Genomic DNA, 24,840 nt, shown 5'->3' with positions numbered 1-24,840 from the left:
CGTGCAGTGGGACACCTAGCTTTAAAAGCCTCTGTTTTCGAGAACAGTAGGTACAACATTTGCCTCGCGATCACCAACAGTTTTCTGTTCGCACACCTACTCCACTGTCTCGCTGTGAGAGTTTCAAACGACCACTTGGCGTTCGTTATATTTTTTTAATTAAATTTCTCGAAAATTGAAGGTTATAGAAAAAACCAATTTTCAAATACGTACTTCGGGCAGGAAAATCTATAAAATCACTTATTGGATATTAGGAGACGAAGTATGTATGTATGTACGTGTTGGATAATAACGCTTAAAAAGATGAAGAACAAAAAATATTGGAATAGTGACAACAGAAATTGTAAAAGTAATTTATTTAAACAATCAATAGGGAAGATTCAAATTTTTTGTACAGTTTTTGGAACTTTACTTATCAGTCTATGTTAAATGCTTGTAGAGTAGAAGGAAGTGCAATAAAATTGAGTATCAAATATATCAAATATATCTGTTTAAAAAATAATAGATAACAGAAATTCAAAATGGTTATTAGTAGAGGTATGCGAAAACTCAAAAATTTCGTGTACTCGATACTCGAATCGGGTCTGCATTGTTCGAGTCAGGTCGGGTCGGGTTCTTTTAAGTATAGATGTCCGGGAACTCGTAAATTTCAGGTACCCGGTACTCGGATCGAATCGAGATTCCCGAAATTTGGAATACGGTGTTTCGGAACAAACTTTGTTGAATATCTCTCAATACGAGAACTTTCACATAAAACCGTATCCAATTCACTCCTAGCTAACTAAAATAATTCCCAACTTGATCCGCGTATTTTCAAGTTCTCGCACATCTATACTTTCGACCCCACCCACCCCGAATAATTCTGATTTGTCTCGACCCGAACTGAAGAATTTCGACTCAGCCCCAACCTGATCCCATATTTTCGGATTTTCGCACACCTCTATTTATAATATTAACAGGCTCTATTCTTGTGAATTTCGTAGATTTTAGTTCATGCGCAGAATTACCTGGAGCACTGACGTTGCTCCTCTACATGCATATCTTGTATCACCGATTTTGCACACTAATTAGGATCTCGTGACATCATGTTTCCATAGGAATTTTTGTTATGGCTTCTTTAGTGGTCCAAGTGACTGACTTTTTAGTGAATTGAAACTGCTTATTAACTATTTTTTAAGATGTTTGGGTGGATTTTCTACAATAACCAGCTACTGATTTACAGTGATTTACTGATGTCAGCATCGGACATAAATACTTAACTACATACAATACTTTCTGAATCATCCAGAGGTTGGTGTATTACTTTATGTTTTATCATTTTTCTTATAATTAGTTGTAGACTGCTACGCTTAATCGACTCTTCATGTATACCTATTCCTGCCGTGCTTGGTCAAATGACCGCTTTAAAAAAAAACATATTTCTTAATATAGAGTGAAGATTATAAAAATAAATAATGTTTATTTTATCCTTTTTTACCGCATTTTTTTTAGAAGAGTTAATAAAATGTTGTTTACGAAGGCACATGCGGCTTTCGTAGCAGTAATGGAAGATAACATGGCTACGCAGAAAGAAACGTTGCGTTCCAACTTTTGGAAGCCAAGATGGTGGAGCTGAACGGGAGTCACGTGGCGTTTAATAGCGCATTATTTCAGTCCGGCCTAGATGACGAGACAATTTCAAAGGAGATGGAGACGGATGATTTGTACAACACTTTCCTGACTGCCAAGTTAAAAATGGCCGATCTTCTGGGCACCTCAGAACGGCCTCACAGGGCCTCCTCCGGGACCGAGAGAAAGATATTGAAGTTCCCGAGGATTGAGCTGTCGAAGTTCAATGGCAGTGTCAAAGAATGGCTTCCCTTTTGGAGCCAATTTAAGAAACTTCACAACGACCAGACGATTAGCAGAGGAGACAAATTTCAGTGCCTTCTACAGGCTACAGTTACGGGGTCAAAAGCCAGCGAATTGATGAATAGTTTTCCGCCTACGAAAGAAAATTATGAAAAGACGGTTACGAGTTTGAAAAATCGCTTTGACCGTGACTTTGGTGAACTTTTGGGTCTTGTGCTTCAAAACGCCGTGAAAGGAAACAAAAAACCGTCGCTTGCGAGCCTGTATGATAAAGTAGAGTCCTACATACGCGCGCTTGAGACGCTGGGAATCGCGACGGACAAGTGTGACGCGATGTTATCTCCGTTGGTAGAGTCGTCCCTCCCAGAAGAGGTGTTGCGTACTTGGCAACGCAACGGACAACGGGAAGCAACGAACGCAAACGAAGAACGAGAAACAAAGGATCGGCTTACGAGGATTCTAACGTTCCTGTAGCTCGAAGTGGAAAATGAAGAGCGCATCGACATGGCTCTACAAGGCTTTCTTTCTTCGGAAGGAGAGGAAGGCAGAAAACAGAAGTACAAACCGGAGCTGTCCAAGGAGCCTGCCAGTGCAAGCGTGCTGCTTACCACGAAAGAAGAGAGACCGATGACATGTGTATTTTGTAGGGGTAAGCACGAAAGTCCGGATTGCGAAATTGCGAGAAAAATGAGTTTTAAAGATAGAAAAGACCGCGTGTTTTATTTGTATCAAACGCGGTCATATTTCAAAAAACTGTCGTATTAGAGTCAAGTGCGCTTGGTGTAGCCGACGACATGTTTTACTTTTTTGTCCAAACTTTATTGCGAAAGAGGATAAAACGCCGGATAAGCCTGACGAAAATGCTAAGAAACTCGAGAACAGTTTGCTAAGACGCTCGAGGTCTGCTTACAAACGTTGCGTGTTAAAGTATTGTATATTCCGATTCGCGAGAAAAAACGGTGAGAGCGATTATAGACACAGCTTCGCAACGTTCATATATTCGCGCTGATATTGCGAGAGAGATAGGTTATGTACCTCACGGTGAAATTGAAGTGGCACATTCCTTGTTCGGCGGTGTCAGGTCAAAGACAAAGAAACACGACGTTTTCCTGGTTCGCATGAGAAGCCTTGATGAGTCTTACGCATGTAATTTTTCGGTAATAAGCAAAGACACGATTTGCGAAACGATTCTGTGCATTTCCGGAGACGCGTGGGTTGATAAATTACACGAGAAGAAAATTACTTTATCCGATATAGGCAGTCAGCAAAATTCGATACAAGTTCTGATAGGTGCGATCGTTGCCGGAAAATTGTTCACTGGGGAAAAATATGACATGGACAACGGTCTCGTTGCGATGGAAACACTTCTTGGATGGACGGTTATAGGAAAATTAAACGAACAATCGAGAGAGAACCGCGATACAGCTGCGATGTTTACGACGATGTTTGTGCAGCAGGCGGACGTATGAGAATTATGGCGTTTAGATATTCTAGGTATTAATGACCCAATAGAAAAGATGAGTGAAATGACCAGAAATGAAAGCACGCGAAATTTTATAAGGAAAACAACGGTCGAGGAGAACGGTCGGTATGTTCATGATTCGACTTCCGTGGAAACAGGATCATTCGCTTTTGTCTGAGAATCGTGATATCGCAGAGCACAGGTTGACAATAACGATCGAGAAATTAAACAGACAAAATCTCTTCTCCGCTTATAACGATGTTTTCAAGAATTAGCTCGCGGAAAATATAATTGAAAGGGTTTCTAAGAAAGTGATAGAAACCGCGTGTCATTACCTACCGCATCGACCGGTTGTAAAGTTGAACAGTACGACGTAGATTAGATTAGTGTTTGACGCGTCGGTTAATAGAAAGGGGTATCCGTCGCTTAATCAATGCCTTAAAAAAGGACCCAATCTTATAGAGCTCGTGCCGTCGTCGTTGAATAGATTTCGCGAGAGAAGGATAGGAGTTGTTTCGGACATAAAGGGTGGGTTTTTGCAGATTGGAGTACTGTGGCACGTGGATGGAAGAACAGTGGTTCTTAGACACTGCCGCGTGGTTTTTGGATTTTCTCCTAGCCCTTTTCTGTTATCCAAAATACTGACGATACATTTAGGGAAGGCCTTGAAACTCGCGAAAAACGATGAGAAATGTCCATGGTCCGAAAAATCAGTCCAGAAATTAAAGGAATCTTTCTATGTAGATAATTGCGTGACGAGTGTTGATTCAATGGAAGAGCTGCATTTGTTCATACGGGAAGCCATAACGATCATGGCTACGGGCAGTTTTGATTTACGCGGATGGGAAAATTCAGGGAATTGTTCGGAAAGTACATCTACACGTGTGCTCGGAATTTCGTGGAACAAAGAAAGAGATACGATAAGTATTAACCCGACGGTAGTAGATTTAGAGTCGCCAAAGATCTTAACGAAGAGAGGTATTTTGTCAGGTGCACATAAGGTATTCGATCCGATCGGTTTTGCTTGCCCTGTGTCTTTGCAGCCGAGAATTTTGCTCACGCGATTGTGGTTGGAAGGGAGGAACTGGGATGAAAAAATTGATGATAAGCGAAGCAATGAATTCATGCGGTGGATGAATGAATTACCTTTATTAAAACAAATAGAATTGCTGCGAGGAATCGAAGAGGGTAATCTTCATTCGTTCGGAGATGCGAGCGGAGCGACATATGCCGCTGTAATATTTGCAAGAGTCGAATCAGAGAACTGGATAGCGCCAAAGAACGCGACTATACCTCGCCTTGAATTTGTTGGTGGCTACGATAGCCGTGAGACTTACTAATTAGATTCTCAAGTCATTAACTCGACGCGTAGAAAGTGTGACATATTGGTCTGATTCTACTACAGTCCTAGCATGGTTAAAACGCGATATTCAGTAGGGTACATTTGTTTATAATCGTGTCAAAGAAATAAGATCGTCAAGCGACGTAGATAGATGGAGATACGTTCCGAGCGATTTGAATCTGACCGATTTGCCGTCGCGAGGCTGTAGTCCGTCGCAGCTTTTAGAATCGCAGTGGTGGCTAGGCCCGAGTTGGCTCAGAAAGGATGAAAGTTATTGGCTTTCGGTAGAAGAGAACGTAGATGGAAATATAGTAAAGAGCGAAATCATAAAGAGTGCGCTTGTAAATATGGTAAATGTTCAGGACACATCATTTAAAGCAAGTAATTTGTTATCTACATATACAAAACTCATACGTTTCATAGCATAGATGCATATATTCCTAAAAAAGCGAAAAATATTACTCGAAAAGCGCAAATCAGGAAAGCGCGACGTTTCTGGTGTACAAGAAGTGCCGAAAACTCCGTATTTAACTAAAGAAAAGCGTAAGCAGTTGTATTTAGCAGTAAGTGAAATCAAAGAAGCAGAAGTTAGTTTACTGAAACATTTACAGAAAGTTATGTTTCCAAATGCGAATAAGAGTAAATTGTCGTCTATTAAAGTATTACTAAATAATGATGGACTGTATGTTGTAAAAACAAAGATCCTTAACCGAGACGACGATAGCATGTTTATATCTCCTATTATTTCAGACAAACACGATATTGTAACTTTGCTTGTCAGAGAGACACATTACAAATGTGGACATGCCGGAATGCAAATTGTAATGAACACGCTACGTGAACAATTTTGGATTATTTCTTTGCGCTAAATTGTTAGATCCGTTGTATCAAGATGCGTTATCTGTAAGAGATACATGACGAAACATATTCAATGTGAGCCCCCCCTTCGCCCCTGTCATACGAAAGTTTAACGACGTCTCTCTGTGATACGGAAGCGGTAATTAATTCCCGCCTGCTAACATACGTATCAGATGACCCTGATAATCTAAAGCCGTTAACCCCTGCAATGTTTATTAAAGAAATCGAAGAATGCGGAGTCCCAGATTTAGATATGCTTTGTAATAAGAAACTAAATAAAAAATGGCAATATAGGCAAAAGATTCTGAATGATCTTTGAGCTAGGTTTCGTTTAGAATATTTAAGCCAACTGCTACTAAAAAAGGGTAAAAAAGAAACATTAGAGATCAAAGTTGGTGATGTAGTTTTAATAGGAGACGATGTACTTACATAAGCGAGTAGATTGGCCGCTAGCACGAATTGTTGAGGTGATCGCAGAGCGAGATGGCAGAGCTAGAGTGTACTTATTAAAAACAAAAAATGGATTATTGAAAAGGCCGATACAGCGAATCTACCCTTTAGAAGTGGCGCAGGATGTTCCGACCGTTCGACGGAACAGATGTACGAGGATTTCTAAAGGGAGTTTATGACAGTTCTTCGACGAAAAGCTATTTTTGAGTTTAGGCATTTTAGCATTTCCGGGCAATAACCGTTTACCTTTTTTGAACAATAGAGTCTGATTTTAGTTTTCGTTTTCGTCCTCAATAGCTCCGCTCATGTCATAAACTGGTTTTTCCGAAGGGTAAATTAAAATTTCGGTACTTCGTAACGGTACCCCAGCCTTCGAGGGTCAACCTGGATGGAAAAACCCCGGCGTAGCCGGACTTTCGAGGTGCTCGTGCACTCACCGACATCGCCCCACCCTCTCTAGACGAAGACGCGCTAAGGGCGCTAGAGAGGGTGGGACCGATTTTCAGGGGGACACGCCGATTGGAATTTTGACTTTTCGTAGGAAAACCAATCAGCGCGTTGTCCCCCAACTCGACACCTCCATCAGAGATGATATAGCGGCGTTCGTAACGCGACGAGGTCACTTCTTACAAATTTTCGTGAACGAACTAAGAATACTTAGGCATAAAATAATTTCGACATAGCCATCGTTTCGGGCAAGTTTTTTTATCGTCTGGTCTCACCGTCTTTTCGGAGACCAGAAAAGACAAATAGTTAACGGAAATTAATTTTGAAATTAACACAACGTTCGGGCAATATACGAAATTGCCACGAGTCACGACACAGGAAGATACCGAACTTGTTAAAGAATTAAATAATAAGGTAGATAATAAGGACTCGGTTAAGACAAGAAGTGGAAGAATAAGTAAAAAACCAGATAGATTTATGTATTAAGTAATTATGTATTATTGGTACGGCTGACAAGGGGACTGATACACTCCGATTTTGATGAAACTTTACATAAATATTTATTAGACCCGTTTATGAAGATAACTGTAATTCGTTGGTGCCCGTTTTTCACTTTGAGGGAGATATCAACCCTTTTATCCGAACCGCCCTTTCTATATACGTGCTTATAAATCGTAAACAACAAAAGATATAAAAAAATAGTTGAAATAAAAGTTATACCGTTTCTTGAGGTCTATAAAGCTGCGTGTAAGTTTTTTTTTTAAATCATCCTTTTTGCAAAATTGAATTCCCCCTCCCCTTCCGTTTTGAGAAACTTCACGCAGTTTTATAGACCTCAAGAAACGGTATAACTTTTATTTCAACTATTTTTTTATATCTTTTGTTGTTTACGATTTATAAGCACGTATATAGAAAGGGCGGTTCGGATAAAAGGGTTGATATCTCCCTCAAAGTGAAAAACGAGCACCAACGAATTACAGTTATCTTCATAAACAGGTCTAATAAATATTTATGCAAAGTTTCATCAAAATCGGAGTGTATCAGTCCCCGATGTTCCCTTGTGAGCGAAAGACCGAGAGAGGGGAGTGGGGTATCGGTCGGGAATGAGGCGCTGGCTGTTGGGATGACAGCACGCAATAAAAGGTTTCTAGACACTATCTCATTTATTAGTACCCCGGTTAATGTTTTTCCTATTTCTAACATACACATTGTATTTGTGTATTATTTTATCTACATATACTTTTAGTTGTATTTCTTTGTATGTTTTGTACATATTCTTTAGATACATGCAAATTTCTATTTGTAAACTGAACTAATTAATTAATAAAAAATATATATTGTATATAAATCTATCTTTTTACTCATTATTTCAGTATACTATATAGTACACACTGTAGTGTGTGGAACAGCTTAGTTTGGTGCCCTTCGCCAGGGGGAGAAGTGGTCAATTCTCAAAGATGGCGAATTTGAAAAATCGCAGGCGTAGAGCGTCATGCCGTATCCAGTTATATACCTAGATCAGTGCACCGATATCATATATTTATATACATACATATATTAGTATCGATATCAGCGCTTCAAGTATTCCTACATAAGAACTAATTCGCGTTACAATCAGTTACAACATGAAATAAGGGAGTTTTTAGGGCCTGGTTATTAGTATTAGGTAAATCTTACAACAGTGCCAGTTTTTCTCAACTATCTGATTTTCGCATATTTACAGATATAATACTTATACACATACAAATAAAATAGAAAATTATTTGAATCTACCCTTCAAATGAGATGGTGTTGTAAATGTATCAAATATGAAAATTTGTATCTCAAATGTTCTTTAATAATTAAAAATTACGTAAAAACAATCTATTACAAACCTAGTATTTGAATCGGTAAGATTCGATAAGCGTCACTATAAGTTAGATATACAGTAACTCTCGTTATACTGCCGTAGACGAGGCGATAGGGACGAAAAAGTCAAGCTATTAAATTTTCAATTAGAGGAGAAAGGGACAAAGGGGAAAGTCGTATTATTTTTGTAGGCTACGATGATGAAAAAGTAACACTAGCATGCTTGAAAATCTAATGTAAAAATCAAATCACTCAGATAGCAATATAAGGATAATCTACTGTACTAGAATAATTAAAAGAAAATAATAGATAAACATTATATTGAATAGCGTTGCTATTACACTAATAATGTAAGATAGGAAATAGAAAGTTTAAAATTAGGAATTTGAAAAGTAACTATTTCTATTCTTAATTCTTACAAATATCTGTACTTATATTAATAATCAATTATTAAATTACTATTTTTAAATATAATTTTATATATTATTAAATCCTTGTATAAAATTTATATTGTTGGAGTTTCAATATGTCTTGAAAGAAATTCTTATGTATTTTCAATGTAGCAGTCAATGTGTTAAGACACCTACGATATTGCCTTAAAGTTCTATCTAACTTGATCTCAAAGTCGTTGTTATACAGCGCAATAAATCTGATTATTTTGCTCAAATAACAAAAATACATGTGTCATCATTCCTACTGATAAGAGAGAGTAAAGGAATGGTGTACAGCATCAACGTATTTCAAATTCTGCGAGTGAATTAGGAAACCTAATTAGCGCTACTGTCTCATGGGTATCTAAACAGTTGTTAACATCATCATTCGCAACGCCAATTCATGCGTACAGTTTCTGAGAACTGTGAATCAGAGTTAATTAAAAGATTTATGTCCAACATTAGTGTAAGTAACGCTACTTAATATAAAATGAACGTAAATTTTGGCCTTTTTCGAATGTTTATTATATCTGAAAATATTCAGTAAGCGTGATATGCAAAATTAAAGAGGAAAAAGGAGAAAGGTAAACAGATTAATTTTATGTACGGCTGAAAGGATTATGGAAATTGAGAAGGAAAAGAAAATAATTACCGCTGGATTATAGACAATTATCTCATGTTACATCCAGCCGTATACAAAATTAATTTGTCTACCTCTTTCCATTTCCTTCTTTAATTTTTTTTATATTTATTGAATATCATTGTATCTTTAGATAATAAACTTTTGGAAAAATTCAGAAGTAGACAAAAATGTAATGGTTCGACTGAAAAGAGGAGAGAAGAAAAAAGAAAATTTTATTTAATTTAAACTTGAATGAATTTTCATTATTAGACACAATAGCGCAACCATAGTTGTCCAATGGGAAAAGTAGGCAGCAGAAATTTTTTTGTTTCATAAATGTCGCAATAATATTACGTCTAATTTTCTTCGTTTCTATTTACTCTCGACAACATTTTCTGGAACTTTGTTAAAAAAGTGTTTAATTTCTTAAAAGACTCTAATTAACTCTACTGCCCCCACCCTCTCAGTTGCGCCACTAATTAAGCACCAGAAAACAAATTATTTTTAAACAACTCTAACCCTACAGCTTTAAATCAATTATTTTTTATTAATATGTTGCTTACTACATATTTTAGTCGTTTTCAATTATTACTTAACCCTTAATCTTTGAATAGCGGAATCTGAGTCAATGGTGATCTAAACTTACGAAACATATACAAAGATTTTAACCGGAAGTTAAATGTATAATTTTGAAATGAAAGAGTTTCGTATGTTGGAACAACAATTTTTAAAGGAACAGTGTAAAATTAAAATCAGATACAAAATTAAATAAAAATTGGGGCTCTCTCCATGGTCCGCCGTCCGAGGGTGAATTGATGAGATGGTTTTTGAGAAACAATGAAAGTGTTAAACAAATGACTATCAAATGTGTGTTTAATTGTATTTATTGCTTATGTATTTGTAATTTTAGAATAATTATATCTTTATTCAATAATCAATTGAGTAAATAGAATAATCTTACTAGTTCAGGATTAATCTTTAACTACTATGGCTTGTACAAGTAGCATTGTTTTATCAATTTTATTTTTACTAAAGTGTTTATTAAAGTGTTTCTCACATTAGAAAATAACAAAGTTTTTTATATTACCTATACCGTTATCTATCCTTGAATAGAGAAATGACAGATTTCGCTTTAACGGTGTCAAAGACCTTACTATGACATTTAAGAGTTAAACAAGTAATATGTATATTAACTAAAATTCTTTTAAACTAAAAAATATTTGTTCTCATATAAAAGTTAAATTAAGGTATGCAATAATATAAAAATTTATAACTTGTTGCATTAAATTTAATAATTATTCGTGTTATTGTTATTATTGTTAATAGACGATGCGAGCATTTTAATAACGAAATACAAAATATTCTCTGAGAACGCACAGCGCGTATGATATCGTGGAAAATGACAACAAAGGGAGAGAAACAAATAATATGAAGGTAGCACACGGTTCGTCAGTTATAATGAAATATGCACCCCTCTGCGTCGATCACGGATGACCGCCGTCTAATAACTCGAAATACGCGATAAATCAAACACCAGTCACCCTTCTATGTAATCAACGAATCAAAACGTTGACAGTCCACTCGTTAGAATCGATGGTGCAATTAATTTAAATGCTTCGTCCTTAGCTTTCAGCCGCGTCATTCGAAGGATTGGAAAGGCATGATGCGTCGTACATCAATGTCAGTCTCTGAATTAAACGTCTCATTACGCAGCAGGCAAGACTTTCTAACTGACCAATGATTGATATCACAACCTAAGTCTCTTTATAATATAGATTGCAACTGTTATCAAATGGAATTAAGTAAATATTTGACTCTTAACGAAATAAAATTTGGTGATTTTGGTTATGATTCATGGTTTAAGAAAAGAAAAAAGAAAGAAGAAAAAAAAAGAAAAAACGAGAAGGAAATATTTAAAGAAAAGTTTGCACCTTTTACGTAAAAAATTATTATAATAATATTTTGTTCAATATACAGGAACAAAACCCTCCCATACAAAAGACAGAGAAATATCAGTAACAATAAATGTGATAAAGGAAAAATATGTGACCTAAACGTTTAACTCTTGAACGGCGGACCATGGAGTGAGCCCTAATTTTAATTTAATCTTGTACTTCATATTATTTTCTTTCTCTAAATTTTACACTGCTCTTTTAAAAATTCTTCCAATATATGCAACCCTTTCGTTTAAAAATTATACATTTAACTTTACCTTGATATCTTTGTACACGTTTTGTAACTTTATGTCTCAATTGGCCGAAACTGCATTGTACAAGGGTTATAGGCATGAAAAGAGCTATTGAAAAAGTTAATAATATTATAAAATATTAGAAAGCGATATTCTGTATATTTATACAGATTCTTGTGTTAATTTCGAATTTTATAAATTTTGATAATAACTTATATAAAGATAAAAGATTAAATAATCTAACTCGGTATAACATCATTCTAAGAATTAAATTTACGTTTGCCTTGCTTTATTTTTTCTAGAACTAAACAAACATTAAAGAAAAATCAGTTTTATTTAATTTGGTAACAGTCTATTATTATTGCAGTTGATGTAGACTTTTTTTAATTAATTATATAGAGTAAACAATGATAACAGTAAAATAGATACATAAAATGATATTCCAATGATTCATTAATTTCAATTCTTGTATAATTAATTAGGGGCCAAGATGGTTATTAGTGATCGGTGCTACTGTTTCTAATAAATAAAGGAAAACAATTTGTCTTTGAAGTATGAAATATATAAAAGAATGAATAAGATAACGTTATAGAGATCAACTGCAGTTTCTCAAAACAGTTGGAACACACCGTTAAGTGAACTAACCCTTCTACCGTCTCAAATAAATTCAAATTAACTAATCCAATAGAAAAGTTATTCTATTTTAACCTTTTGGAAACGAATTTTTAATGCTAATATTATTCACAACTTTAATAATTTTTCACAATCTGTAGAAGTGTATAATCGGAAATCTGACTAGATTTCTCTACAATTCAAAAATTCCAAAATTTTTAATCTTTAAATTCCAAAATCTCAAAACTCAAAAATTCCAAAATTTAAAATTTGAAAATTTGAAAATGGGAAAATTAGGAAATTAAAAAATTAAAAAACTAATATTTAAAAAATCTAAGATCCCAAAGCTTCAAGATCCTAAAATTCCTTAATACCTAGTACAAAAATAATTTAGAGTTGAAAAAAGGATTGTAGTATTTGTATCATCAATCTTGAGAAAAAAGTTAATCTTTAAGAAATCAGTGTAGGTACATGTATATACCAGGAAGTTTCAAAGGATCAAAAAGTGGTACGTAACTTTTGATCGTCACTGTATTTATTGATGTTTCTTTTCACCTGAAAGAATATTTCTATAACAACGGAAAACACAAACAGAAATAGTAGGTAGTAGTTAGAAAAAACAACTATAAATTTTATACAAGAAGCAGAATAAATAAATTTAAATTAGTAATGGAAAATCTGTCAATTAAATGATGTGACATGCATTTATCTAGATTATCTAACAGAAGTCAAGTCCCTTTATTTTAGCCAAGAATCATACAGATCATCAAAATCTCATTTATTGCCATTCACCCATATAATTACAAAAATTTAAAATACTGCAGTGAAAGTTAAACTTTAAACAAAAAGAAACTCCACGTTCTATATTTTTAGATACCTTGCCGTTCAATGAATTAATCTTCTTTCAAGTGCATTAGACAAATTTGTAACTAATTTAGATAATAAAGTTCATGCAATTAGTGAGAAAACGGAATAGTAGATTCATGGGGACGTCGGCCGCGCGACGAGTGATAATTCGGTGCTAAGTCATTAGCCTGGCCGCTCATTATACCGCAAGGTGTGCATAATGGCGACGGCATATCTCAGTGGCTTCTAATTCGCCGCATCTTCCTCTTTCCCGTTCGTCCGATTATCCTTTCAATTTTATGCTTATGCATTTCTATCTTGGCTCCGTTCCGAACCGCAATAATCTTTTCTCTAATTTACTAAAAAATATGTATATGCAACTCAATTTAGCCTAGAAGCGAACGTGTTTCCTTAAAGCCAGGAGAGTTTTTTTATCCGACTTCGAAAAGGAGGAGGATACTCAATTCGATGTGTATATATATATATATATTTTTTTTTGTTTTGTATGTTCACTGATTACTCCGAGATAGATGGACCAATCGGAACCAAACCTTTCGCATCTTGTAGCGTATAATTTCCGATTGCTCCTGTAAAAAAAATATTTTGAATTGTTTCATTCCTAACGACTTTTATTGCAAAAAATGTACTGTTTCATGTACGTTCAGTGTATATCCACCGATTACTCTGATTGTGAGATGGATGGACCAATGGAACGAAACCTTTTGCATCTTGTAGAGTATGTCTCCCGATTGGTCCCGTAAAAAAATATTTTGCATTTTCACATTCATAACGACTTTTATCGCAATAAACGTAATACTTCATTTATATCTTTCGGCGTTTACTCTGCAGGGAATGTATCGATTGCGATGAAACCTTTCATATTTAGTACGAGATATATCCGCGATGATCCCACTTGCAAACATTTATGGAATTTGTTGTTAATAATTATTGTTAGAGCAAAAAATCTATTCCTTGATGTTACTCTGCAAGGAATGTATCGTTCACGATGGAACCTTTCATATTTAGTAGGATATACAGGGTGTCACGTGACTACCTCGACGGCCGAAGAGGGATGACTGCTAAGATGATTCTAAACAACTTTTTCCTTTGCCAAAATGTTGGTTAAGGCTTGGTTTACGAGCTATTAACAAAAAACACCGACCAATCGGAGCGCGTACAGCGCGCGGGCTCAGGAACGGCAGTGTCGGTTATGAAAACCGAGCCTGACGTAGGTCGCGAACGAAAGGATCGGCACCCCGTTGGCATAGCGCAATAAAAAAACTGATCTGGTAGAACATTTTTAATCGTTGTTTAAAATGAATACGAAACCTAATCTCTTGTCCCCTGTCATAATGTAAAAAAGGAAATTCTAAGCATCGCTAAATAACAAATAAAAATGATTGAAATGGAATAATTAATAAACGTTTGAATTGGAAGCTACGTTAATGATGAAAATTTTGAAAACAATTTAAATGAAACTTACCCATTCGTTCCTAAATTAACCTGCTACGCTGAAAACAAATAATTGCCACTGGGTCATTGTGTCGATCCCAACCATTGAATGAATCGATAATGAAAATGTAAAAAAATATCTTATGTAGACTTAAAAGGGTGTTGCAATACTTATTGCAGTAAATGCGAATATCAAATCGTGACTATTTCTTTGGTACAATATGTTCACGAATTACAATAGTAATTTTAATTAATTATTACCTTATTTTGCTTTCAAAAATATTGTTACACTATACATCCATTTTTGAAGTGTATTATACCGAAAAGGTAGTTTATCAATACTATTATTTTTTGTACAGTACTATTTACAGCAATCTTGTAAACAAATATGGCAGCAATGATTGTTGAGTACTTTTTTTGGGTGAGGAATGGAACTTAATTTTATATTTACCCAGTTTTCCTTTATTCAATTTATTCTTTTATCCTTTTTGAAAACTTATGTTTAACTTTCATTAGATTGTCGCATATCGAATAACGGATTTCAAAACAGACAGTTTGATATGATCTGATGATATACAAGTAATAACACCCATGAAATATCAATGTAAAGCTTGAAGCCTGATGAAATTGACTATCTGAATGTTTCATCAACATTCCCAATAGAAATTGATTAGTTCTTTGTTGGAATAAATAATGAATCAACCAATTTACAGCTTACAGTATTGTCCATTAGAGAATATTCAATTTCATATCGCTTGTGTGTCGAAATACTGAAGAAATTATCGATTTATTTTCACTATGAGAAATCTACAGTTTCTGAAATATATTTGTGTGCTCTGTAAAAGGTTTTGATGATCTAAACATTATTGTTTCTCCATAGTATAAAACATGCTTTTTATCATTTTAGGATATGAGCTACTTTTAATTTAAAATGAACAATACATATTAAGTTATCAGTTGGTTGGTTTAGTCTTGATTGCAATAGAAAATTAGCAGGCTTCTAAATATTAAGAATATTGATGAAACATTTACGTATTAACAAATTTCGAATTTTAACCCTTTATCTGTCGAGCACTGCAGGCATAAATGCTCTGTATGGACGAAATAAAAATTAGATCAGTTACGCATACTTTTCCTTTTTTATTTCATTTCATTTCATATTTATTTTTTAATATTCCGCTGTGATTTGATAATATTTGGTGTATAATTAATAATAAACGCTAATAACTTTTATTTGATTATGTACATGATATGAGGTACTTGGAACCAAAGGGATGCAAGTGATATTTCTTAAAATGTTTAAGTTAAGAACAGGAATGATTAATGGAATAATCATAAACATAATGTTGTAAATAATTTATGTCATCCATTGTTATATAAAAGTATTATTTAAAGGCTAGACAGATTGACTGCTATGCAAATAATTGAAATAATTTGTTGTCTCCTACGCTGCAATATAAGCACTAATTTACCATTAGTAACAAGACATTTTTAATATATGTATATTGTCGGACTTTGTTTCTGGCATGTGGAATATTGTCGATTGCCTTTCGTCTCAAGGACGAGACCAATCGTCAAGCAGTTGGAATTCAGTACATATAGTTTTAATGACTCTAAATTAATATTGGTACATATTCATAATATAAGCATTTTCTAACACTGACGTATCTTTAAAATATGGTGTTTCATTTTTTTTACCATTTTTCCTACAAAATACTTATTGTGAAAAATCTAGTTAGTGCCAAACGGCTGCAAGTGCAATATCATTATTTTCTATATATTTAATAACTTATAAACTATAAAAGATGAAACTCGTTAGAAGTTTGTGTATATGCTCCTTACTACCATATACGCCAAGCATTAAATATAACTCAATTTTCATAGAGACATTACGTGGATTTTTTTTAACACATTCGAATTCCTAACTCGATTTCCACAATATCAGAAAAATGTCTCTTGTATTTGTTTGGATTCAAGTGTTATGGATGGTTTTGGATTCAATACTTATAGATAGTTTTTCCTGCAATTTATTGATTTTATTCAGAAAAGTGTGAGTATCATTAAGTTACTATTAATTATAATGGGCTCCTTTGAACGAATAAAAAAATTGAATTTCTTTAGTAATAATTCTATTATATCATATACTATAGTGACTTCTAAAAAATAATTTTTTAATTACTTTCATCAACTTCCCAGGAGGGAAGGGGACGGCCTTTTAAAGTTTGCACAAGGACTTTTTATATGCACGGAGCGTCCCTGGTAATAAATTTTGCTACTGTCAATGTTTTACTGTTGTGAGCGACGGACATTTCAAGATGGAGTACATATTAGTTACTTCTGGGACTGCTAAGAGTGTTATCCTACCTTTGACGACCTCAGATAGTAAACACAACTCATATAAACAGACTGATTGTGAGTGTAAATATTGTTAATCTATTACTGCCTTCGTATCGCAGTAACCGCAAGTCCGTTACTGTTCTTTTTGTATTTAGTGTTTTTGTCACATTTCAGTGAAGTTTTAAACGACCTACACTTGTGGACAAAAATTAAGAAGCAGAATAGTTTTGCTGTGAAATTACATACTAAACATATCGAACAGGGAACTCCTTGTATCCACCTCAACGTTGATACATATTAACCTTCGAACGGTAGACCACGGAAAAAGCTCCAATTTTAATGTAATTTTGTATTTCATATTATTTTCTGTTTTTAAATTTTATACTGTTACTTAAAAATTATTCTTTCAATCCTTGTATACGTTTCGTAAGTTTGGGTTACAACTGACTCAGATCTCGCTATTCAAGGGTTAACTCGTCATTAAAAAATGCTTCTCCAGCGGGGATGACGAATTAATTTGTCATGGAACCTTGAAAACCTACGTAAATTTTAATTTCATACATTTTTAACCTTGTAACTGGGAATGATAATTTAACTCGTCATATAACGTTTGACACAATACGTTTTTGGTAAGTTAGCGCTCCAATTAAAAAGTTAACAAGTGTCAGAAATGAAAGTTATGAAAAAGTACTCTAGTGCAGGACACCTCCCAAAATAAACGACAATTTATGAAAAAAAATTAAGTTAAACTTTAAACATTTATTTACTCAAGGAACTTGTTGTTAGTATTTCTTGAAAATGTTCATAGACAGTATTCTTTTAATGATCCAGATTGTAAATAAAAAAAGTTTATATTTTAATTAGAAGAAACAGTGTTTTTAGTTAATTTTTCTCTGCTCCTGAACAAAAACCTTTTAACAGCCTTTTTCCACCCCATTTTCTTCGTTGGTACTGCTTTTATCGCTCTTTTCATCGATTCATGGTACTCTAATCTTTTCTTTTGCTTCTGCCATCGTCTACCATTGTTTGTGGTGTAAAAATTAACGGAAATAATGTGTCTGTGTCAAAATATTCGGTGAAAAGTAAGGGTCTAATTTAAAACCGGAATTGAAATGGAAATCAAGGTATCATTCATTACGGCCAAATGTCAATTAACCGATAATGAGTCCACTTATCCCTCATCTATAGCACTTTGTGGAAAGAAAAAGAAAGAAGTCCAACTTAAGAGGCAGAATCTGACTTGGCCCTTCCTCCATATTTTAGCTGAAGATTTGTTCTTGAGGAAGTATGCAAATAATTTAAAATTATGTTCTTTACAGCGATTTTACAAGCTAAATATTCATAATGAAAAGAAATATATTTGATGAGTAGAAATCGGAACGTGATTAGAAATAAGGACATTCACCTTACTTAGTAAATAAAATTTATATGTATGTTGCAAATACTGGAGTTGTTATTTGCTTTATCGTAGGATCTGAATGATGCTAAACATCAATAACAAACAATTAGAGGATTGAAGAATGTTTAGAAAATAAAATGATAGTTTAGGGTTATCCAAACGGAATGTGACATCTTCAAACTGAAATGAAATGCGAATCATTTGAAAATTGTCAGGTTTCTTTATTTAAACATAAAGTCTATTTCATAACATTAATTAAACAGGTGTCTAAAAGAAGGGTATATGTTACAAATGTTACTTTATATGATATAATTTATGACTTCTGAAGAACACAAAGAATTTTATTCAGTTTAATGTTCTTGTTGCGTTCATTAAAATAAAACACATCTTTATGTCATAAAAAATTGATACATGCCTGCTCTTTTAGACAAAATAAGCACGTAATTAGAGCTTGGAAAGTAGAGCTCGTATATAAGAGTTTGTTATTACTGAAATAAATGTATATGAGAAGGGGTACGATTTTCATTTTTCCTAAGGCCCAAAAAAATTTAAACGCGACCCTGCATGCCGCGTTTAACTGTTAGAAATAATGATTTTTATACGCAATTTTGAATTTGGAGTTAATAAATTTCTTTTATTTATTTTTTAAATTGGACGAAAGACGTATGTTACACTACTACTTACTTATGTAATTACCTACTACAGTGAGAAATTAATCGTTGTCACGTTTTTCTAGATCCTCTTCTGGACACCCATTCAATTATGGAACACAATGCCGTTTAAGTGACACCCTCGCTTTAATCGTTCTAGCGAAGGAAAAATTCAATGCACGCTTAATTTCACAAAGAGAGGACATCAATTGGCCACTAAGATCCTGCAATTTTACACCGTTTAACTTTTTTCTATGGAATTTTTTTAAAGTAAAATCTACGCCAATAATTCAAATATGATTAACGAGCCACTAATAAAACTGAATAGAAATTCCCCAGGAATGTAAAAATGTAGTTGAAGCTTAATAATATTGCGTTACATAATAAACCATTGAACAGCGAAGTCTGGGTTAATTGTGACCTAAATTTACAAGATATATACAAGGATATTAATCTAAAGTCAAATGAATAACTTAAAAATGAAAGAGTTTCATATATTGTAAAAGTAATTTTTAGAGGAACGATGTAAAATTTAAAAAATGAAAACAAAATAGAATACACAATTACATTATTATTATGGTTCCTCCTATGGTCCGTCGTCCGAGAGTTAATGTCGTAAAATAGATCTCATTTAAAAAAAAGAAAACTGACAAATTTCAAACAGTGCGGACTTTATTTCAATTTGAAGATGTAACAGCCAATTTGGATAATTCTATAATGAATTTTAAAGGTATTAGAGGCAGATTTAAGTAATCTGTACAAATCCCAAAAGCACAACAGGTGCATTGCGTTATATCAGTGGATAGTATATCAGTTCGATTTAAAATTTTTTCCACTTCCGTTGACAGCTTTATATGCAATATCAAAAAACCTAAATAATAATAATCTATAACTTATAAAGAAATTCATATTTTATATTAAAAATTATACTATTTATATTGTGTAGATAAAGAAAACTATTTTTAGATTCACAAATTAATTCAGTGCCTTTAGTATTACGTCGTCTTAATTACTATTTTAAATTTATATATTTTCCTACGCTTCTGTATATTTATAAAGTTGCACGAGATACAATAATAATAAAAATTATTTTATTAATTGAAGTTGCCATGTCTGTTTAAAAAAAAAGTTAAGTAACTGGAAGCTCATAATACCTCATAATTAACCAAAAATGAATAAATAATATTAACAATAAAGAAAATGAATAATTATTTTAACTGTTCCCGACTTACGAGCCACCCTGTAGAAATAAGATCAATTCTTGACGAAACAGTGTCAATGTTCCGCAGATCGATCCGACTAATTACGACTTTTGAATTTGCTATTTAAATCGTAACAAGCGCATGCATCCTCGCCTCGATAGACGTAGAAATAATTGTTTCGGTGCGAATAGACGAGGGATCTCCCGCACGATCTACGAAGTGTCCCGTCAGACGACTAAAGAACCTATTTCCACTCGACTGGTCGAGAAAGAGAGAGTAATTATTATCACGCAAAAGGATAAGGAGAGTTCGTTGGACTAACTTCCGCCGTGATAATTTATACTTGCCATGATTCGCGCGGCGAGGGGGCTGAGAAAAGGGGCGCAGAATAGAAGGATAAGGAAAGAAAGAGCGCGGCTCGCACAATGCTGACTTTGCACGTTTCCATTTGAATGTACCTTTACCACGAATCTAAGTTCGTCTTTCCCCATAGAGACATCTAATGAACAGAAATTCATTTTACCTGTCATCTTTTATACCTTCAAAGTCATTAACATATTCTTCAAAAGGTATCAAAACAAGTTCAATCATGTAATGCAACAAAATCTCGAAGATGCATCTACTTGCATACAGAACAGTATCGCAGAAACGATGACTTTATATTTGCCGACTAAATAGAAGTATGTGGATATCAGCTTCGAATTGGGTTCGATAACATTCGAATCGAGTCACATGAGACTTCGAATGTTTTTCTAGCACAAAAATTTGTTCGGGTACCCGTAATGAACCCGGAACTCAAACGCAATCCAGGAGCCGACACTATACAGGGTGATCCTCTCGCAGCCGGACACTCATGCGAGAGGCATGATTTTTCAGACTTATTATAAATTTTTCAGTTTAAAAGTGTTTTTATGTTATCGTGTATAATCAAATGTAATTGAATTTCGGGTCTCGAGCCAAGTTCGAGTTTCGAAATTATAGGTACCGGAACAAATTTATGTATTCAAGAAACTTTCAAGATTTCGCCCTAATCAAATTTTCGGATACTCGTATACCCCTAAAACTGATGATCAAAATATTCTTCATTGATCGCTAAAAGATCATCTTATTTGTAAGTTTGCAAGTGTTCAATGGGTAATAAAAAATACTGCTCAAAAAATGGAGCAGAATTTCTTTGCATTATAAAAATTTAATTGGTTCTATAATTAGGATATTTAGGTTATCGGTGAAATCTTTACGAGGAAAAATGGTTAATATTTACACGTGTAGAAAGGTATTAAGTTTCGTAATTCATAATCGAGAAGGAAATTATTCCTGTTTAAAAATAGTACATTACTAGGTCAATAGTACATTAATATTCAGTACTATAGAAGTCAGACAATTAACTAAAAATATCATACCTTCTTTCATTTCTAATATCTGATCACTTCTCTAACAATAAGTGAAAATTGATAATATTCTGATTACCTTGAGAAAGAATAATTTATTTCCTTTCATTGAACTACCTTCCATCTTGATGAAATATCACGATTGAAAATGGGAAGGGAAAGATTGTTTCGAGAACAGTGGAATCGTTTTCGATCGATGGAAAACTAAATTTACAACACGATTCCGCAACGTCGTGCGCGAATCCGTACCGACGCGCATTTTATGCAACTATATATGAAGCACTAAAACGGGGGTGGCGATTAAAGAGATTCAGCGTGTCGATAAGATTTCGATCACCTCTCTAGAGTGCTATCACGCGTGTCACGGGTAACCATTCTTTTTCTAAGAAATAATAAAACGGTTACGTATTTGATAAGCGACGTTTCCAAATAACCTATGATTATTTGCTGCGACTATACTAATTTCTTTAATGCAACACCTTCAGAACAATAAGAGCGAGAAATATAGATATACAGTCGGTTAAAAGTTTTCATATGCTTAGAACTTGGGTGATTTTGAAGCAAAGGTATAATTTATTATTGGAATAGGTAAAAATAATTTATGCTAGTTTGTTAGTAATTAAATTAACTCTGAACAACGAAACCAGGGTCAATCGCGATCCAAACTAGCAAAATATATATAAGTATATTAACTTAAAATTAAATGTATGATTGTTAAACGAAAGAGTTTCACATATTATTAGAATAATTTTTAAAGAAAGTGTAAAATTTAGAAAATGGAAATAGATTGTTCTGATTTAATTTAAATTATTTCTCATTATTTCAATGATAAATATGCTTCTAAATAATACCATATGTATGGTACTTATTTATTGTTTTTTTAATTAAAATTATGCAACTCTAAATAAGATGTAATGGACTATAAGAACATTTTTTTATCATGTTATACACATGAAAATACATGCAATATTATACATTAATGTTACCCTGTATTTATGTTTATCATTGAAGTATTAAATGAACATGTTAAAGAATACAATAAAAATTTGTAAATTTCATAGTGACATACAAAATACGTATTTGTCTTACAGAATTGTGATTCTTATAAAGAGAAATAATATAATGCATGCAAACAGTACCTGTAAGAACGTGAAAGAAGTTTTTTACGTCAGTCTTCATTTCCGGAAAATTCAATTTCGAAAACACACCAACTATATACACAGTTGTTTAAAATAGTAGTATGTATACAATATTGCAACAAAAAGGGAGAATCAAGTAGCTTGTACTTGAAATTGGTTGAACGTGTTAATAATAAACAAAATCAAATTCTTTAAAACAGAATTAAAACATTTTTTATTTTTTATAATTCTTCTCAAAACCTTCTATTATGCTTTGAAAGTTAAATAATTTCCCAGGGTAAAACTATCATAATAATAGAGTAAGACAAAACTGCCAGAATTAGAGAATTGACGAAGAATCATTAGAATAAAAGACTGCATGGAATTCAGCAACTGAATCAGATACGATGACCCACATACAGTGTCGCTCGAAAATCGTCATATTTAAAAAATATCTGGAATCTTATGTACGTGACTTCTATCGTCTGGTAGTAACTAGAATGATCCATGATAATGGTCGCTCACCCATGCAAGAAAAGTACGTAAAGCTTATTTAGAATAACTACAATGAAATCTAAATTCCCCGCGGACAAATTGTGATTAATGAGAAAAAAATATCCGGAAGTCTGAAACACACCTGCAGAAAGTTTTCTTGAGAGATGAGATAATACTAACACGAAAACTATAAAAAATACCAGTTGCCAGATTAGTAAATAGTGATCAAGCAACATACTAAGCATGTTGATGAGAGAAAGATTTAAACACCTTATTATCATATTGATATAACTTTCACTGCATTTCAATATCATATAAAAATAACACATCCTAATGATTTCACTATTTTTCCCGAGTTACGTTTAACCCTTGAACAGTTCAGTCTGGGCCACTCGTGATCCAAACAAGGATATTAACCTGAAGTTAACTGTATAATTTTTAACGTTTCCGTATATTAGAAGAATAATTTTAAAAGAGCAGTGTAAAATTTAGAAAACGAAAATATTGTGAAATACAAAATTAAATTAAAATTGTGGCTTTCTCCATGGCCCGTTGTCCAAGGGTTAACAAATGTAACTACACTAATAACTCCTTCAAGTGATATCATAAACAAATAATTTATGTATCAGATGGAAGGGGGATCTACCTGATATTAAAAATGCACGTTATACATTGCATAGCACTGGTTCCTAGTTTTCTTTCATTTTCTTTTCTTTTTTTTCATTTAGAACAAGTATTACGATCGTAACGTTTTGGACTTGTGAATTGAATTAATAAAAGTTTGCAATCATTATACAGTGACCATTCGCAAGAGAGATTATATTGCAGTATGAAATGAGAAAAAAATGAGACGAATATCACACTTTGCTACGTACAATTACGTTGCTGATGAAGACGTACAATTTTCGAAGCACTAAACAAAACCACCTACTGAAACTCGGGTATCAAACCAGATAGAATCAGTGGCAGAATTCTGATGTAAGCACACCACAACTTGGTTGTTTAAAAATTGATAACATCCGCACAACGACGACAGGAGAGTTTTGAAATCATGAACACCAAACAAAAATATATTAATATCAATTCCATTGAAAGCTGTCAAACAGCGTTTAACAATGAAAAGGAAACACCTGTATAGTGACACGTTTCAACAAAACAAAGATCTAGTCTCACCGGAAAACCGAGGGCAAAAGGTTCAGCTAATCGGATGATAACTCGATTTACCTGACAACGGATCGTTCAGCGCGGATACCCATGCCACGATGCAGAAAACCGGGATCGCGAGAATCGGGAGCATAGTGTTTCGTGAACGACGCGGCTACGTCAACTGACTGGCATAAGCCGAGCGTTCCGACGCTTTGCCGCCAACCAGACGACGCCTGCGCCCTTCAATCTGTGAATCAACCAAGAAAATATCTGTTTACAATCGTCCCAGAGACGAGCCAGGTTGAAACGCAAGCACCTCTTCCGGCTACAAGAGCAAAGTTTTTTCACTAGTCACTTTCGTTCTGATTATATTATTAAGTAATTAAGTTAAGATTTTTCACTTTATCTCTTCTTCTCTTTCACATTCTGCTCAGTCGACCTCTTAAAAGCCGATTAATTGCATCAGAGACCTATGTGACAGATTTAACGTAGATAAAAAACGTAAATTTAAAATACTTCAGTTGAATGTAATACAGGATCTAATCTCTGAAACTTAGAAGGACCGAGTCTCGCACCTATCAAATCATTTTTATAATTTTTCTTTTATAAATATACATATTACTGGAGCCACCTTCAATTGCATTGATCTTCAGATACGTTGTCAAGGAGGCTGATGCCAAGTAACTTACCGTAATG

The 24,840-nt window shown here is 33.8% G+C and overlaps 1 protein-coding gene across 3 annotated transcripts in view; it reads right to left on the bottom strand.

Annotated features, from left to right (window-relative positions):
- Nucleotides 1-24,311, bottom strand: part of LOC117609913 (neurotrimin) — a 508,787-nt gene extending 484,476 nt beyond the window's left edge. For 2 of the 3 annotated variants that reach the window (XR_013062667.1, XM_034336671.2), the window contains exon 1: nt 24,223-24,311. Coding sequence is in view for 2 of the 3 variants with exons in the window: in XM_034336671.2 (XP_034192562.1) it covers nt 24,223-24,295 (73 nt within the window). In the remaining variant the exon portion in view is untranslated. Of the gene's footprint in view, nt 1-22,524; nt 22,728-24,222 lie in introns of those variants that run through there. The other variant, XM_034336672.2, reaches the window with a different exon arrangement.
- Between the last annotated feature and the right edge of the window lie 529 nt (nt 24,312-24,840).

The sequence above is a fragment of the Osmia lignaria genome, chromosome 9 (assembly GCF_051020975.1).
Source record: "Osmia lignaria lignaria isolate PbOS001 chromosome 9, iyOsmLign1, whole genome shotgun sequence".
In the NCBI taxonomy this organism is placed as follows: Eukaryota; Metazoa; Arthropoda; class Insecta; order Hymenoptera; family Megachilidae; genus Osmia; species Osmia lignaria.
This window is presented reverse-complemented; position numbering and strand designations above follow the sequence as displayed.